The 19772-nt window shown below is 46.2% G+C and overlaps 1 protein-coding gene across 5 annotated transcripts in view; it reads right to left on the bottom strand.

Moving 5' to 3' along the window:
• The window catches only part of DNAJB2 (DnaJ heat shock protein family (Hsp40) member B2), a 188946-nt gene that overhangs the window by 50037 nt on the left and 119137 nt on the right, over positions 1 to 19772 (bottom strand). For all 5 annotated transcript variants that reach the window (XM_078679166.1, XM_078679168.1, XM_078679169.1 and 2 more), the window contains exons 6-7: positions 10515 to 10625; positions 2325 to 2430 (exon numbers count right to left, since the gene is read on the bottom strand). In XM_078679166.1, the coding sequence (XP_078535292.1) occupies positions 2325 to 2430; positions 10515 to 10625 (217 nt within the window). The remainder of the gene's footprint in view (positions 1 to 2324; positions 2431 to 10514; positions 10626 to 19772) is intronic.

The raw sequence follows: 19772 nt of genomic DNA, 5'->3' as shown, positions 1-19772 counted from the left end.
AGCACGCCCCTACATGAAATCTCACACACCACTTGGGGTAATGTAGTGAAGCGCCAGGCCCAGTCCATTTCGTTGAAACTGGATCTCGCTTCACTCCGGTACAACTTCTATAAACAGGCACTTGACAGTTCATACATCTCTGGGAAAGCTCAGCCTTACCTGCGAGACCCACTCTAAGCCCAAGCCAGAAGGAAAATCCTGTGTCTACGCCTCATTGCCTTTAAGATCCTGGACTTCAACACAACATGGGCTCGAAAAGACAACACTGTCTCCTGACGGTTATGCAACTACCATAGAGAATCCTAAGGGACAAGGGCTTTAGAACCTGCAGGGACGCTTCAGATTGGTGCTTTTCAGAAACTACTACCAGCTTACTTGCCAGAGCAGGCAAGTGTATCCATCAAATAAAAATCACACTCGACATCCAGCAACAGGTAGCAGAAACTAGGGTCGGTATTCAGCAACTAAATCATCCGGCCCCCTAGCTCCGATGGATGTCACTCAATCCAGAGGCTTCCTCACATGAACAATCGGAGCAGAAGGGTAGTCGTGGGGCCCAGTATGGAGCACACCAAGAACTCCCATCAAAGTTAATCGACTCAATTCAGGCAACGACTCCGACGGATCCCATAAAACTATTGAACTTTTAAGAAGACTATGCAAAATTGGAGCGAATTGCTCAAATGTATTCTTTTTTAATCAGTTTGTAGTCTTAGAAGGACACAAAGTAATAATCAGGGCACATGCAGGCACAGAGCTTTTTTACCTTGAGCGCTGGGAAGTTTCAAGGGGAGGGCGGATGGGTGGAGGGGTATTGCTCAATACCTGCGGGGCTGTATAGCATGGTGGAATTGGGCTACCCCGCACAGTGCGAGATCTGCAGGTCATACTAAGCAATTAGACTCCCGCAAGGAGTAGACTGCCCACAGATTGAAGATGTGAAGAGTAAGCAACATGATACCTCGGAGGAAGGAGGAGAGTGCCCTGTCCAATCAGCCGATTTCACTCTCAATTTGCACTATCCCACCACCTGAACCTCCACCAGGCTACACAAGCAGCGCCATCACCTACTTCACTCAAAGATAAGCAATAGAGAGGCAAAAGCCATTGTCTTCCTCCTATTCCTCACTAAACTAACACACTACAGAAATGGGGAAAGCAGATAAAGTACAGTTGAAGATACAGTTCGACCTCCGCAGAACACAAGGTCGGCGTAATATGGACCAGGAGGCGCCGGCAGCAGAGGGGCCACCTCCAGACTCTGAGATCAGAGTGGACCTGCTCCAAATCCTAACATCGATGCAGGCTACGTTAACAACCATCTATGGGGGAAAAACTATGCCCTAACATACTGTGTAGACAGACGAAAGGAAAGAACGGATAAGGACGCAGAACGATTAGACACAGTGGAATGCAGAGTATCCGACACAGAAGATACACAGAATATCACCGCAGAGACCCAGAAGAAGATGGAAAAACACTAGCATCATTGCAGGCTAAGGCAGAGGACCTGGAGGCGCGCTCCAGGTGCAACAACCTTAATACTGGAATTGCTGTAATCACAAACACAGGCAATATGGAGAACTTGTAGAAATATTGCTGTTTGAGCTGCTGGGAGCGACCATCTTGGAGCGTCCAGACATTTGGGTTGTGTTTTGGACCGTTAGGACCCTCAAGAGGAACTTTAGGAAGAAGTTGCATAAGTTTGGGGTAGATTGGAGCGACTTGGAGGGTGACTAAGGGCTAGAAATTGGTTATTCTTTAAAAATTAATATCTCCGGTTCTCTACATTGGATTTCTTTTCGTTTTGATGTCATTTTAAAGATAAAAGATATTTCTATGTTTATACATTGCTGTAGGATTTTTATTGCGTGTTGTCTCTTAATTATGTGGTGTTTTCAAAAGCTTTACATACCGGTCTCTGAAGTTAAGCGTGCTTGCTCGCAACCAACCTACCAAGGGTTGAGAGCATGGGAATAATTAGCCCTAGACCGTGTTAGCGGCTTTATTGACAGTGGGAGAATAATATTTCCCACTTCTAATAACCCACATTCCACCCTGCACCTTCACATAAGCACACAATCATCCCTACACCTTTCCACAACACCCATTGTCTTCCAATGCCTTGTTTGTTCTCTAGTCTTATTTTCTGCCTACTAACTCAGTATTTAATGCCTTAACTGCGGCCGTTATTTCGGCGCAGTGCGGGCGTTCTGAAAGGTGGGCGGGGCCAAGTCGGCCGTTGGCAGCAAGTAACGGGTTAAACTTGTCCAAAGTCAAAACATTCTCAATCACCTATCTCATGCAGGCTCCTTTCCACTTACCTCTTGGTTGTCACTCGTTTGCCATTTATGACTGTGGTAGACGTGGAGACGGATCTGAAATTCCCCGTATTACCAGCGGAACCAAATGAGGAAAAGGAGGAGAATTCTGCAAAGAACAGAAGGAGTCCGTAAGCAGTAAATCAGAAATCAGTACATAAGCGACCATTCCCCTATGCAACTGAAACGGCTTCGATCCCAGGGATTAGAAGGAGAACGGAGGTTCACCAGGGCCTTATGGTCAGAACATTGCCCTGGATACTCCGTATCCCCACATACAGCTTCTCCCATACTACCACACATGGTCAGGGTGTCGGGGATAATGGTTCCTCTGTAGCTTCCAGATTTTGAAATCACTCATAAATGGCAGAGACAATCCTCCGGCACAGTAGGTCTACACCCTCCACTGGGAACAATCCTGTGACCACTCAGGAGGCGTTCAAGGACATGCTTGACCCAAGCCCCGAATTAATAAGTGCAAAAACTTTAACACTATTAATAAAATCATTGAAGCTGGAACCTAAAAATACTACATACTTGGTACATGCCACAATGGAGCGGTTTCAGTAACCCATAGACCACTCGCTCCATCCTCCAGGTCACAGGACAAAAAGGAGGAGAAGTTACTCATACGTGTAGTTTTCAATCATGCAAATATATACTGAATTCAGGTGTACTGAACAAGGTAACCCACTGGTATAATCCCACAGGGATCATTCTGAGAAGGAATATCTTGTTACATGCAAAAAGCACATTTACTTATTTAAGATAGGCTACTAAAACATGACAACGCAGAGGCAGCAGCTCTAGATTCTCCTTCATATTCCCTGCACACTGAAAAATATGAAAGAGAGAAGATACAGTCATCTATTCTGAAAACTGCATGGGCCTTTAAAATAATCAAGCTGGTGAAGCTATAAATAGCTTTCACGGCCAGCTAGCTGCTCATTTAATGCTTTACTCTATCATCCTACACTTACAACAGTCTCTCTCATACTCCCCACCGTCACTCACACATTTTAGTGAATTTTATTTCCAGTCTCCAAGCCACCCCCTCAAGAGCGCCATCTGACTTCTTAAGTCCTAAATCAGCAAGCACATAGCCTGCCCTTGCATGCACATACACGCTTGACATCTCTCTTCAATCGCCCTTTCTATGTGGACACAGATTCTCCTTGCTTCAAAGGGGCGATCCACAATTGTCTTGCTTTTAAGAAAAAGATCTCTGCCCCCTAAATACCATCCCATGCCTCCACCTTCATTCTCTGAAATTCTTCAGCAGCTAGTATTTAATCATTTTACCTCTTTCATCCTCACCCACAGCCTGGCAGACCCCTTCAAAGCCAGAAAGTGCTTTGTACTCAACAGGCACCACTCCTGCACGTGTCCAACCTCGGACCACCACAAGCACTTATCTCCTGTTTTGATACTCTTCAAACCCCTCTGCAAGCTTTTGATATTGTTGATACTACCTCTGCACTAGCCACCCTAAACCAACCCCTGGACCACAGAATGTGTTCTGTACTGGTTCTCATCCTATGTCTTTGATCGCTCTTTTTCAGTCAATTTCTCCGCCTCACGGTCCACCCTACTAATCAGGATCCCAGACTTGGTCTCAAGTCCTATTCATGCTTTGCACTGCACCAACCTCCTGGTAATATTGTTCCTTTGGCTTGATCCATTCTCTAAGCCAGGGTACTCCAAAGTGGGCCCTGGCGGGCCGGATCCACGGCAGATTATCTAAATGTAGATATGCTAAAAAATTGCCATGCATCAATCCCTCTAAGCCAACAATACCCAAATCGTTTCTTTCCTCTTTCACTCCTCTCACTCAGACACGTCTGAAAATGCCTCACAGCCATCCGCCACTGGACAACAGAGGGCTCACTTCCATTAAATAGATTCAAGGCAGAGGCAATCTACTTTCAGGCTACCTTGGCCTCTGCTGCTCTCCCGCACTCCATCCACTGCTGCCCTCCCGAACCCACTAACATGACCACAGCTTCTTCCAAAAGAGATGTTGGGGTACACAGCAACCCTTTAATGACCATGGACACTTTCATAACCAACACGGCAGCCAAATTTCAACTAGATTTGTAAAACTATTTAACTTTAACTTCCACAAAGCCAAGAAAAGACAAACAAATTTGGTTCTCAAATTACACTAATATTTTCATTATCACAATATTAATAAGGCTAGCCTTGTGGCCCATTTATTGGTATTGCAGATTATGTCACAGATCCCCACCCATGGCGTTCTGACCAAATGGTTTATTGACTGTATACCGAATAAGATGAAGCAAATTCAGATATTAACTTGGAATGTTAATGGGTTGAGAACAAAGCGGAAACAGGGGTGAATGTTGCAATACCCTCAACACAGCACTGCACAGATTTTTATACTGCAGTACACCTTACCTTAAGGGAGAGCAAGATTTTGTTCGGAAGGCAAAGGTGGATACAGCATATGCTATGCACTAATCAGTTAATCTATTCAAAGGGAGTCCCTCTTATAGTACGGAAGAATCTAGTAGTGTATTTCTTTAAAGATATAGGAGATACACTAGGGAGATGGGCACTTCGGTTTACTTTAGTGGGGTTTTATTGGCCGAATCCTGATGATACATGGGTACTTAATAAATCATGGCCGGTTATTGCAGAATCCTGCCAGTGATTATGGGAGGTGATTTTAATGCCCTTCTGGATAGAGAGCTGGACACTACATTGGTCAGGAAAGAAGTCTGTATGGTTACGGTCATTAAAACATTAAAAGGCTTGAATCACGACTTAGGCTTGTTTGATGCATATCGTGTCAAGGCCGGAGCAGAGAGAGGCTATACCTTCTACAGCACTGCTCAGACCACTAGGTTGTTTTGCTAATCATGCAACTATCAGGGGTTGCATTGGATCTGGACAGTGGACATAACACTGTTAACATTTCAAGGAATTGTGCAAGAACAGAAACAGTATACTAAGCTCCTCTTTGAGGAGAACGGGGATACGGCCATGCCTGCTATGGTGTGGGATGCCTTTAAGAAATACATGCGAGGCATTTTGCATAAGATGGAGGCGATTAAGTACAGAACAATGTGAGAAGTAAACAGAAGAGAAGACAATATTGGGCAGGCAGAGATGGTGAAGTTAAAGGCAAATTCCGCTGTGGAGTTTCAAATTATTAAACGACTAGGTAAAGAAACAAAATGCCTTGAGGGAATTGATTGAGGGGCGGGTAAGAGCTAGGTGGCAGACTTCTCAGTTAGCTATCTGAGAATATGGAGAGACGAGTGGCCCGATGCTCACATAGAAAGCAAGAGCAGACAGGGTAAGGAATTAGATTAGCAAATTGGTGACTGAGGAGAGTGGAAATGTCTCAGATGATAGGAAGATATTGATAGCAGAAATAAAAGCGGAAGAAGTATTGGAGCAGTTGAACAGTTCGAGAAATAGGAAAGGGTCAGAGTTCTGTAAGTTGTTGAGAGAATAAATAGTCCCGGTGTGGGAGGTAATGTTTAATCAGATATTTAGCATCAAAGGAAGAATACTGCCTCACTGGAATGAGGCTATAATAAACCGGATTTTAACACCTAATAAAGTTCACAAGAGAATAAAGTCCTATCGGCCTATATCATTGCTTAATAGTGACTATAAAGTTTACACAGGGATATTAGCAAGAAGATTGGCACAGATAATGGGGAAGGTTATCCATGTAAACTAGAAGTGTTTTCTCCAGGTAAGGCAAATGCACGATCCCAGCTAATTCAAAAAATAGATCTGGCTGTGACTAGGAAAAGGCCATTACCCATAGTGACAATTGACGCCGCTAAGGCATTTGACAAGGCATGTTGGGAATCCTGTATCCTGATTGAGGGAAGCATTTGGGCTTCCCTCAATCATGATACAGGTATTAAAATGTTGTACAGGGCCCCATCAGAACAGATTCAACTTATCTCCTTAACAGATAGCGTGAGAATTAGTAGAGGGACTCGTCAGGGACGCCCCTATACCCAGTTCTTGTCGGTGTATATGTAGAGCCCCTGGAAGAGGCTTTTAGGAAGGATGTTGGGATTATCTAATTTTTGTCCTTAAACTATAAAAAAATAAAATAGCATTATATGCTGATGACATCATATTATACACAAGTGACCCACTATCAACTATACCAAGGATTGAGAAAATACCAGAGTGGTCTGGTGTCTTTTTTTGTTCCCAGATAAACAAATCAAAAACTAAGGTTATGAGTTGGCATGGTACCCAGGTAAGAATCACAACCTGCATTAAGGTTTTTGGCATCACAATTGTAAATAAAGGGGAGGATTTGCCAATGGCTAACCATAATAAGGTGATGAAAGAAGTAAAAGATACGCTAAACATACCTCTATCCTTCCCAAAAGATTAGGTATGTTGAGCAGTTTTGTATGTGCTAATAAGTGAATTTAGCTCAGTTGGAAAAAGCTTCCGAAGAAACTAGAGAAGGATAATGTTACTTACCCAGTAAGGATCTGTTCTTGGCATGTAGGGATACACATGCTTTGCATTCTCCTGCTATCTAGAGTTGTGTCCGGGTGTTTGCAAGTTGTTTTTTTTCGAAGAAGTCTTTCCTAGTCACGCGTTAAGGTGACTCCTCCTTTCGTTGATAGTGCGCATGGTCATCGACTCCATTGTTAGATTGTTTTTTTCCGCCATTGGGCTCGGACATGTGTTGCTGCGCTTCCATTCGAAACTGTTCTTTGGGTTCCGTCGACGCGCAGTCCTCGAGGAGTATTGTTTTCGTATGCGTTTCCCACTTCTCCATGTATCGTTTTGACAATGGAATTGACTTAGATTGGAAAGCTTCGTGGACAGCCTTTGGGTCTACCGCAACGAGTCAGCTCTCCATCGATGGATCGGACTCCGTTTAAATTCTGCCTGAGTGCCACGCTAAGTACCTTCGCACCTACTCACAAGTGTGCAAATTGTGCTTGTCTCCCGAGGACAAAGAGGAACACTGACGCTTGCAGATCGTTCCAATCAATGAAAACTCTTCGAAATAGTCAGGCTCGACGTCGAGAGGCTGAGGTCTCCCGCAGCTTTGGGTGCACCGCCAGGCTTTCTAGTTTAATAATTTCAGAATGTTGCATTCTAGGCCAGATGACTTGTGTGAAGGCAGGATGTTCTCGCCTCACTACACCCGTTAGATCATGAGAGTTTTCTACATATGTTTGGGGAGCCCAGAAAAAAGAGCGGTTGAACATATTTCAGTCCACACTGGAACTATGGTGTTATGTGATTAAAATCTTCGGGGATTCACTATTATGTCCTGTTTGCTCTGATCTGGGATTCAACAGGTACCCCTATTTGTTTAGAGGATAAACCCAGCCTCCCCTAAGAGAGGCCGGGCTGATATGCTGGGGCCCGCTGTTAGAACAGTCTACGAATGGCTCGCATTGACTAAAGCGGGAGACAATTATGGATGTCACCCGTGAAGCTATTTCCAGATTTGAATACTATCAGCTCAGATCTTGGTGGCATGCAACAATAGATCCAGCATGTGATGAGTGGGGATTCAAAGGAAGAATAGAAGATACAACACCGTTAAAAAAAGGAGGTCTCATTGTGTTATTGGGAGCTGTTGAAAGCAGATGACAAAAACATTGGGAACCTGCAACAAACGCAGGAAGGGCATCTTCCAGTGCTCGAGCAACCTGGCCTATGGCACGCAATTCTGAGACTTTTTTATTCCTCGGTTAAGTTGCCTATGGTAAAGAACCGTTTTTATACCATTCACAGAATGGATGGATGGATGGGTTTTTATATAGCGCAATATCACCGCCAGGTCTCAAAGCGCTTTGCATTGGGAACCCGTCCTGGTTTTTCCCTGTGAGATAGCCCCTACTGGGTATCCCCAAGGTGAAAGCCACGCATCCTGCCGCGGGGGGCCGTAGTGGAGATTAAGCAAGCTATTGCCCAGAGTTGCAGAGTGTGAACCTGTGATTCGAGTAGGCACCGAGGCAAGAATTACCGAGTCCGTGGACATTTTGGGCTCAAGACCCTGCCGCGTCGGGAATTGAACCCTGGTCCCGGGTCTGATCTCAGCGTCCGGGCCTGCCGCCTCTAACCAGTGAGCCACACTTCTCCACGAGCCACAGGATCTACTTGACACCGGACAGAATCAGCAAGTTCCCAGGCTGTGGGAGCCGTGGTGAGCCGAAAGCAGATGACATTCAAATGTATTATGAACTGTCCAATGCTTCCAAAATTGTGGGAAGACGTTCGTGATACCCTTTCAGAGATACGGGGGTGAACTGTAAAAGTAAAACTGCACCTGGTTTTCTTTGGTATAGACTTTGAAACAGTAGTGCCCTTGCAGAATGCAGAGTCTTAAGGAAACTGTCTGGCTTGTTTCCTGTAGTATGATGTCAGATCATAATCTATTAGTAAATAAGGACCTTGGGAAAAAAACAAAAAAAAACACAAATGCACACTGCTTGGACTAGAGGCAGACCCGATTTTTGTTTTTAAAGGTTTGCTTACCCTCGTAATTTTGCACAATTATAGGGACATCCTGTGGGGGTTGTGGCCCCGGCACTGGGCCCATGAATCCTATACCATGTCAAGACCTCTTGCTATGGATTTGGGGACCTCTGGAGTAGCACTGAGAGAACACAAAACCAACCTCGGGATCCATGAACCCTATGGTAGAAACTGCATTAAAAAAAAATTAAACCCGGTGGGCATCCATTTTATCCTGTCCCGACCACTCTCTCCCCTTGAGGCAGGGACTCGGAAAGTGCTCCTTCTGCCCGGCTGCTTTTCATTGCTCTTTATCTTTTTTTCGAGACATGGAGACATCAAGTAAAGGCAGCATCAACATTTTCTAGCACACTACACCCAGTTAAGACGAGTGCTTCAATCCACAAACCGAGGTTTGGGAGAGCATACCGAAATGCACAGCAGTAGAAAAGACAGCTTCTTCCAATTGGATTTTTTTTTTGGTCCATGCGTGATTCAAGATCACGGGTAAATGGATAATCTGGGGGCTAAGGACCTAGATTTCTCTATCTCGACTGACAACTCAGCTCAATTTAATGCCTACTAAAAACAATTTAATGTCACAAACACTACTGAATAGATTTACGCCAAACCAGGCAAAGGCACTTCGTCGCGAAGTGTAGTTTAATTCTTTTTCATCCAGTTTTTCTGTGTTAGCAAGCAAATTAAAACAGGGGGGCAACAAAAACCGGAGCGGTCACTTTTCTGACCTTCCCCTTTTTTGCCCAAGCGCCATCACCCGACTGTTTGACTAGCTGCATGAAACTTACCATGCCAAAGCCCTAATGGATGAACAACCTTTTTTTTTTTAAAGCTACATGAATGTTTTTCGATTGGTGCTTAATTTGTTGAGACAACAAAGAACAGATTTTAATGGAAGATCAGACCTCACCATGTTAAGTGTATTTGTAAAGTGCACCATCACCTGAGCAGGCGTGTGTGCCTAACCCTGCCTAGGGTAGGTTGGTTAATTGGAAAGCCAATTCTTCAGCTCCTTGCGGAACAAAAGAAGAGGGAAGGCTCTGAAGCGGAGTGAGAGATTATTCCATGCTTTAGGAGCTATGTAAGAGAACGCCTGACCCTGTGATCTGCTTCGGTGTATGCGTGGATGTGTGTGCGTAGGAGCCCTGCCCAGCAGAGGTGTCTGGATGGTGGGTGAAAGGAGATGCAACTGTTGAGGTAAGTGGTGCCTTACGTGTGTGTGAGGAGTTTGAAATTAGCGTGTTTGTGTATCTGGAGCAGTGGAGCTTTCCGAGGTGTGGTGTGGTGTATAGCGAGTTCGGTGTGGGAGCCAGAGGACGAGTCTGGCTGCTGAATTGTTGATGGTTGTCGTCTTCTAGTGAGTTGCTTGGTAATCCCGGAGCAGGGGTGTTTTCCGTAGTCCAACTTGCTGGCGACCACTAGGGCATGAGTGACAGTTTTCCTAGTGTTGCTCAACCACAGAGCTGCTGTTGCTGCTTCAGTAATAAATATGGATGCTACGGTTACGCTCCCACATATGTATTAAAGTGATGGCTACACATATGGAAGACACGTGTCGGGTTTCACACAGATAATGAAGTGGCTGCATATACACCTCACTGGAGCAGGTGGAGGGCACATGGTATCGAAGCCACATCATGGATGACACCTACGAGTGATGCAACGAATGCACGTTTGTCTCACCTGACCCATTCGGGATGTTGATGGAGAAGACATTTCTCAATCCTGGAGTCCGAACTCCACAGCTGCTATGAGAGTGAAATCCAGACCTGTCCATAAAGGGGTCCAAATCATCTGGAAAGAAGAACAATGAGAGATTACAGTCCAGGACTTACATAAGTGGGGATCTCGGGGGAGGAGAGGGCTAGGTGTAAGAAACTGGGTCATTAGTTGTGCAGGATGCGAGTCCTGGGCAAATAACATGCCCACAATCGTCTCCCTACTGGGAACCGAGCACTCCATTTTAGCACTGTTCTCTCTTAGGGTAGCAAAGCAGAGCAGTCCAAGGCTTACTCAGAGGAAGTGGTGTGGGCTAGCAATCTACAACCATAGGTGCGCAACAACAACCCTCCATAAACACGAGGGGGGTGGGCGCAAACGTGTTATCATGCACTACATTTATTATGATGCATCGGGGCAAATTGAGTGCTGGAGTGTGAGGCGGTGTGCGCCCACGCCCCTCCTATTTGAAAAGGCTCCCTTGAGCTAACGAGCTGATGAGCTCTGGTTGATGCACCTGCGCTCAGCGAGTGGTACTGAGACCTGAGAAGACTTTGGGCAGCATTTCCAGCATCCCCAAAAAAAGTGTTGCTCTCTACTGAAGAAGGACAATTATCCTGAAACACGTGTCTAGAGATACACAGCACTGGCTGCACCAACAAGGGTGAAAAAGTATAGCCTGACATTGGACAAAAGTGTTATCATGCACTGCATTTATTATGATGCATCGGGGCAAACTGAGTGCTGGAGTGTGAGGCGGTGTGCGCCCACCCCCCTCCAACCCTCCATAAACACATTGACTAGCCAGTTCTTTTTCTTTGAAAAATGAAAAGTGTATTTAACACACACACACGCAACACACACACACACACACGTACACACACACGCACGTACACGCACACACACACACACACACACGTGCATACAAACACACACTACTAAATACGACACATTAAATTACAAATATATACATCAGGTAGGTGACAATATCTTTGGTGACACGGATGTATCCCATTTGATCCCTAGTGGTTCATGACCCTCTCCACACCTATGTCAGATGCAACATCACAATATAAGGGGTTGTCATTTTAGATCAGGCAGGCGTTCTGCCTTTGTCAAAGGGTCATGTTTTACGTCTGATCTGATTATTTTATACACTGTAGAGAATCTGGGAATATTAAAATCGTATTTGATTTTCTGTCAGTGTAAAATTCTTTCACAGTTTGGTGAAAGGACCGGCTCATGATCCTCTTAGTTAATAAGTTGTAACACATTTACCTAAAGACACAGAATAGGTCAAACCCTTTGATACATCTGCCCCCTTTTCTATCAAATCAGTATTACAGCTAGAGTGGTCGACCTCGACGCTGGAGAACCGGGTTCGGGTCTCAGCAGGGAAACTCAACATCCTGTGAGTCTGGGAAAAATCTCTTAATTTCCCTGTGCCTAACAAAAAATGAATGTGTCCATCTGTAACGCAAGTGGTGCACATGTAAAATGTCCCAATACCTGCCGGTCAAATTTGCGCTATATAAAACTCTGGGGAAAAAAATAGGCGATCACCTGCCACACACCCCAGCCTTTAAACAATCAGTGCAAGGTGTAGTGACTGGTACGTCTGAAAGAGAGCGGTCACCATGTACAACAAGCATTTGCAATGCAATAGGTCTCGCATTTACGCAAGTTTAAGCTATTGGCATTGTAAATGACAATGCCTTTTATTTATGTTTTAAAAAACGAAAATAATAGGCATTGTCATTTACAAAGCTAATAGCTTAAACTCTCGCAAATGCGAGACCTATTGCATTGCAAATGCTTGTTGGTTTCGCCATCTGTAGATTTGACATTCGCCTCTGCCAGCTCCAAACACAACACTGTAAACATTGTAAACAGAGCAACATTTTCAACATCAGTTTGCTGCTTTTCGCTGCCACCTACTGGTCACTAGAACATCTGTAGCAGAAGAGTGGCTAATACAGCATTCATCTTGAAAGGATACAATAAACAGTTAGGTGGGGCTGGCTGTTGTATGACACTTCTTAGTTGTGTCAATCACGGTTTACTTCTCATACAGCCGACCAGATACGAGATGTGTTAGTAGTTCTCTCTGCAATGAAATGGCTGAGAGACCAGAGTCCATGTGAATGCTTTAAAAGCAATGGCTAGTGTAAGGGAGTGTGGGTACCATTTTCTGCAGAAAGAACTTAAGAAGCCTGTATGACCGTAGTGAAACACACACCTGTAGAAACAGAAAAAAACACCAAAAAAATCGGCAAATACAAACCAGAAGCAGTCCACAACGCAACAATTAGCAGGAAGCAGTACTGAAATGCTACTGCCAGCTGAGGTAGGTTTTAATACTAGAGAATGGCGACGGTTTCCCTCAGGAGGGACTGGTCCGAACCATATTTTTAGAAATTATACATATTTTTTTTTTATATGGTCCTCAATTATAACTCGTTAACGCTCGCCTACAGGCTAAACCACAAACCCACACCTTGCCAACCAAGGAAATCCTTCAGATTGCATGCCAACACTCTGCAAACAGGGTTGGCGCCTTGGTACTGGTATGAAGCACCACAGAAATGTAATGTAACCACAATACAAACCACCTATAGTATTGTTATTTACAATTTGACAGCCCCTTTAATGTGGCGGAATAAGCTTCCTGTCGATTATGGGACTGTTTTTTTGCATCATATTTGAGATACAAACTGGGTCCGAGGTGAGCAAGAAAGCGGACTGGAAAGGATCGTATGGGACTGGCTAAGTTAAAAACGTGCTGTTACGTATGAAAAAGCCCAATCAAAAATAGAACGAGACACAGGAAGCCAGGCGGGACTGTCCGGGACTGACTGGTTGAGGGCGGGGCCACCAGCACAGACAGGAAGCGGACGGGAGCCTACCCCGCGCTCCTGTGAAGGGAAGGGAGCAAGCCGCCTACGAATCCCGTGCAGCCATCACTACCGCGGGACAGGACAAGAGGAGTATAACAGACCCGGTGAAGGGGGTCATCGGGGCACATTGACGGTGCCCGCCCCCCCAGTGATGGAAGCCCCGAGTGTGCCCGGTGAGTGGGGTTGGGAGGGTGTGTGTGTGCGCGTTTGTGTGTGTATGTAAGCCCTGCGTGTGCCGGGGGGAGGAATATAAGGGGGTGAGTGGGTGCACGTGGGAATGTGTGTGCACATGCGTGAGTGTGGCTGTGTGTGCGCGCGTGAATGAGAGAGGCGAGAGGCTGCTGAATGTTGAACAGGAGATGTGCACGTGTGCGCCCACGAGGTGAAATCTGCCGAAGGAAAGCGTGTGCACATCCCCTGTCCAATATTCCCGCAAGCCGGCGACATAAGGTCTTTCACTGATGCGAGACCTAAAAGACTAGTGGTAAAGTCTTTCCACAGACCAACATAATTCACAGCTACAAGATGCCCTGTTATGTGTGATACCTTCAGGTAATCCTAACTTTTTACCCAACTGTACTTTAATGTGGAGGTTTTGTTAAGTCCATAGTTACGATGTTAACAGCACAACCTCAAGTCCCAGAATACAATGTGATGTTTGTTAAATGGCAAGGACTGACTTAAAAAGACACACTTGCCGTGGGGGAAACTCTGCAGATATGAATGTCCACACAATAGCAGCACCACCTTAATATAGTCAGGCAAAGAGTGCAGGAAAGCAGTGGAGAGCGTACTTAAAACACCAAGTTTCAGGCGCCTTGGAATGCAGGGCTTCAACTTCATCTACAGTACTTCAAAATTGTAAAGGTTTCACAAGTTACTAAAATGTTGGCAGGTGGACCACCGCTACAATGTCATAATATTTAATAAGGAGTGGATTAATGACCTTCAACTGCGTCCAAGAACTTATTACAACATTTGAATATAGGACTCTTCATTTTTGCATCCATTAATAGTGCTGAAGCAAGAGACTCCCGAGTGTGAGAGGTATTGGGGGGTGTGGCTAGCTTGGAGCAAGATGGCCACACCATAGACAGCTCTGCCAAGCCGATCCAGAGTTTTCCCCCTGTAAATCCGTGGAACATCAGCCACGAGACTGTGGTCTGTGCACAAGGAGACCGGGGAGACTGCGGGGTCAGGCGATCCCAGGGAAAAGATCTCAGGTGGCCCGTAAGATTGGACTGGAGCGATGCGCTAAATTCAGGCCCGGAACCGCAGGCTAAATTGAGGAGACGCGGCCGCGACGTTGTGGGCCGCGACGTTGTGAGCCGCGACGTTGTGAGCCGCGGGCCTACAAAGTGGCAAGTACCTAAGGGCGGGCCCGGGTGACTGGACCCAGCGATTGGACGATGCTTGTTCCCAGAAAGTGAGGCAGGATTTGTGCTCGAGCACCCAGGCACCGGGGAGTGTGATCGAGAGCAGTGGCGTGGTGAGCACGGGCGTATCAGACCCACCCGGAGGCTCCCATGATTAACTTTGCGCACTAAAGACCGCCTCCAGTCTGTAGTTGATCGGGAGGCCTTCACTCTTCCTCAATCCTGCCGGATCTGAGATAGGCCACAGACCGAGCCGCAGTCTACGAAATTACAAACAACTTATTTTTGCGGCTAAACAAAAGTATTTTGCAGCCCGCATTGATTTGGCTAAGAACTCAGCAAAAGAGCTATTCAAAACGGTTTAGAACCTGGCCTTGCCAAGTCCGGCCACCATTCAGCCTAGCCTGGAACTTCGTGAAGTCCTTGCCAAGTTCTTTCTGGCCAAAGTAGAGTCCATTTTCGGTGCTTTTAATGGGCGAGTAGTGGAGGATCATCTGTAACAATGGAAGTACCACAATCTACAACAATGTCCACTGCTAGGTTTGTAAACCTTACACCAGTATCCTTTTAAGATACTCAAGAGCTTCTTTTGGCTGTGAACTCAGGGTCACCTCATGACCCATGTCCAGTGGCTGTGGCCAAACTAGCTCCGATCCCTATGGCATCGCAGCTATCATTAATCTTTAACGACATGTATGCTAAACGACAATTCCCTACATGCTGGAAATTATACTCTATCCTGACCCTACTGAAAAAACCCAGTCTGGACCCTAAGGATCCGAACAATTTTCGTCCCATTTCTAGGCTTCCACTCCCAGCAAAACTGATGGAAAAAAATACGAATTCACAACTCAGTGCTTTCCTAGCGGATACACAAGCTCTGGATTCCTCTCAATATGGCTTCACGGGAGGCCACAGCACTGAGACTGCCCTCATCAAGGCGACCGATGAGATCAGGGGAGCTGTAGACAGTGGGGGCAGGGCAGCGTTGCTGTTGCTGGATCTGTCCACTGCCTTTGATACGGTCCATCACAATATTTTGATGGACCGTCTAAAGGCATGCGGGGTCGGGGGGGGGAAGCCATGGACCTTTTAAGATCCTTCCTTTCAGACAGGTGACAAATTGTGGCACTCAGAGATTACCAGTCAAATCCTTTCATTTTTCTCTTAGCCCCACACTTTTCAATGTTTATGTTTCCTCTCTGGCACCTATTGTTAGGGCATTTGGATTTGGCCTGACATCATATGCGGTTGACACACGAATTGTGGTGTCCCTGCTACCCGGAGAGGAGGCAGGGTTAGACAACTGATTTCAAGAGTGTATGGTATCAGTAGGGAAGTGGACGGCAGACAACTGCCTAAAAATTAACTCAGATAAAACCGAAGTTATGCTGTATGGTAACCACGCTAACGTCTGGACCCCAAATTGGTGGCCACCTTCGATGGGGTCCCACCCCTCACCCACCAATAAGGTGAAAAACATTAGGGTAATAATGGACGAGGACCTCACCTTTAGTCATCAGGTCACCTCTGTGTACCTTTTTTGTGATAAAAACAATTGGGAAAATAGTGCCGTTCCTGCCCCCAAATAGCCGGCCAACAGTAGTTGCGACTCTCATACTGTTGAGGCTGAACTACTGTAATAGTCTGTACCTTACTGCTCAACAAGGCTTTTGAGTAAACACCAGACGCTGCAGAATGCAGCAGCCAGACTGATCTCTGGAACACCTCGGTTTGCACCCATTACCAAGGAAATAAATACATTGCACTGGCTATCGGTGAGGAATCGAGTTTGCTTTAAAGCCCTTTGCCTGGTTTGTAAGACGCTGCATGGTGCAGGACCTGACTATTTGAAACAGGGTTTCCAATGGTGTATACCAAATAGACCACTTCCTTCATCAGAGGCCAGATGGGTCGCAGTACCACTCATAAAAAGAGTTTGGTGGGGTGGACGTTTCGCCCACAATTTGGGTTAAGCCTGGAACAACCTGCCTTTTCTTCTAAGGTGCATTACTAACCTATTGGCCTTCAGGAAGAGGCTTAAGACCTGGCTTTATGCCCAATAAACTTCTTTCTTTTTGCAGGCACAGGCGATGTAACTAGCACCAGGACACCTCTGGGTAGCAGTCGCAATGTATAAATGTCATTAACATATGGTCACCCTGAGGTCTGCACAGTGGAAGTGACACCAAGAGGCACCACACGGCTCAGCGGCGCCTGGCAGTGATCGGACTGAGGGGACTGCCACCTGGAGAGGCTCTTTAAGAAAAGGACGGACATGCTCGAGCTGCCACGGTTCAGAAGGGGGGCTGCTGTCGGTGAGTCGGGAGCTGGTGCAAAGCGGAGACTGAAAGTGCCTGAAGGAACTGCCTAAACCAGGCCTATCGGCCCTGAATAAAGGTGCCATCATCACACCACAGTAAGTGGGGAGCAGAGAGCTCAGCACTGGGAGTTCGGACAGATAGGGGCCTAAGTCTAGGAGACACCATCTGCTGAGCCAATTGAGGGGGGGGGAGGTGGGTTCCAGGGAAGCAGCAGCAGGAATTCCGACAGGCCCCCAGACACGTGGAGTGGTCTGGGGAGGTGGCAGAGTACTGCCGGAGGCCGCCCCCTCGCCCCCCAGGAACGCAGACAGAAAGTGCAGATACACTTTCCCATAGAGTCGATGGGGGAAGGGGCAGAGGAGGCGGAACCTGCCCTCTCTTCACCATCACTCGCAACAGCAACAGAACATACTCTATATGATATCACGACGGCGCTGCAAGGAGTGCGGTCAGACCTGGCTGGTAAAAAAGACATTGTGACCTCTGAAGTAACGCTTATCAGAGCAGACCTGAGAAATATGAGTTTCAGAGTGAAGGAGGTAGAGGAAGTCACAAATGCACTAATGACTGACACAAATGTGCTTCAGGGGAAAATAAAGGGTCACAACCAAAGCCCTGGAAGCTAGGCTGGAGTATCAGGAGGGCTGCTCCCGCCGCAACAATATCTGTTTTTTTGGTGTCCCGGAGAGGGAGGAGAGACCAGCCATGGACCTGTTTGTAGAGGATCTCATATTAAAGTCACGCAAACCCAAGGGGTTGTCCAAATACTTCTCAGAAGCAAGAGCCCACAGAGTCCCGGGTACCTCACGAAGACCAGGGGCCCCGTAACATCCCATCATTGCCTGGATATTCAACTAACGGGACAGAGACGCAATCCTACAGGCGGCCGGCAGGGCGCCACCAATCAAAATAGATAATGCAACTATCACCCTATTTCTGGACTTTCCAATAAAGGTGCTGCAGGCGCGATGAACTTTTCTTGATGTCAAGAAAGCATGGAGAGTCAAAGAGGTAACATCCACCATGCTGTTTCCATCAACACTTCGAGTAACGGCAGAAGGTAAAATGTGGAGGTTCTCCACCCCAGTGGAAGCCTGGGAGTTGCTTGGTGGATGGCGAACTGCTGGACGACAACGTGTGCACCGAAGCGGTAACGGAACGGAAAGCTAAACAGCACAGGCTGAAGAGGATCGGCGGTCCCCACTGCCCTGAGAGACTTGGGCAAGCCTAGATGATCAATGATGATGGGAGGACTGGGACCAACATCTGGGAGACACAGTCCGATATCTGGGATCCCGTGGTACCAATGAGCAACGCCAAGAATCCGGCACAGAAGATGAACTCTAGAGGCACAGGTAAGCATAAGGAATATGCTACTTACCAGTATGCATCTGTTCTTGGCATAGAGGGCTGCAGAGTGGTACATTTATGAATAGATCGCCATCTGGTGTTGGGCTCGGATGATTGCACTTGTTTTTCTTCTGGAGAAGTCTTTGTCGTCATCGATGACTCCTCCTCTAGGTGTCAGTGCGCATGGGCATCGGCTCCATCCTTAGATTGTTTTGCCATAGTAGGGTTAGATGGAGTAGTGTAGTAGAATACATAAAGATATGCCCATGTAAGTGTATCTAAATAAGATAATGTTGGGACAGACACAGGTTTCCGGGGAGGCAGGGAGGGCATGTACCACTCTGCAGCCCTCTATGCCAAGAACAGATGCATACTGGTAAGTAGCATATTCCGTTCGAGGCATATGGGCTGCAGATGGTACATTTATGAATAGATTATACAATAGTTACCTCCCTAGCGGTGGTCACCCGTGTCTGTCGCAACTGTTTGAAATAGAGTTTTTAATACAGCTTGGCCCACTCTGGCTTGTTGTGTAGCCTGCACATCAACACAGTAGTGCTTTGTAAAGGTATGTGGTGTAGACCAAGTTGCTGCTCTACATATGTCATCTAGGGGAATGTTTCCTAAGAATGCCATAGATGCTCCTAGCTTACGTGTAGAATGAGCTCTAGGAGGAACAGTTAATGTTCTCTTTGCTTTTATGTAACATATTTGTATACATCTTACAATCCATCTAGCGATGCCTGCTTTAGAGATAGGATTGCCCTTATGTGTTGGGGAAAATGCTACAAATAGTTTAGTTTTCCTGAAATTTTGTGTCCTTTCTATGTAGTACAAAATGGCCCTTTTGACATCTAGTGTATGTAGGGCCCTTTCTGCTACCGTCTGTGGCTTTGGGAAAAAGACTGGTAGTTCCACCGGTTGATTGATGTGAAATGCTGAAATTACTTTAGGCAAGAACTTTGGGTTTGTTCTAAGAACCACTTTATTCTGATGTAATTGTAGGAATGGTTCTTGTATTGTCAGTGCCTGTAATTCACTTACTCTCCTGAGTGAGGTAATGGCTATAAGAAAGGCCACCTTCCATGTAAGGAATTGTATTTCACACCTATGCATAGGTTCGAAAGGTGGTCCCATTAGTCTGGTGAGTACTACGTTGAGGTTCCAGACCGGGGAAGGTGGTAATCTTGGTGGAATGACTCTTTTAAGGCCTTCCATGAAGGCTTTTATCGCTGGCACTCTAAACAGGGATATGTGCTGCCTGTTTTGTAGGTA

Source organism: Lissotriton helveticus, chromosome 3_1 (genome assembly GCF_964261635.1).
Source record: "Lissotriton helveticus chromosome 3_1, aLisHel1.1, whole genome shotgun sequence".
Taxonomy (NCBI): Eukaryota; Metazoa; Chordata; class Amphibia; order Caudata; family Salamandridae; genus Lissotriton; species Lissotriton helveticus.
Note: the sequence above shows the minus strand (reverse complement) of the source record. Positions and strands in the feature narration are given on the sequence as shown.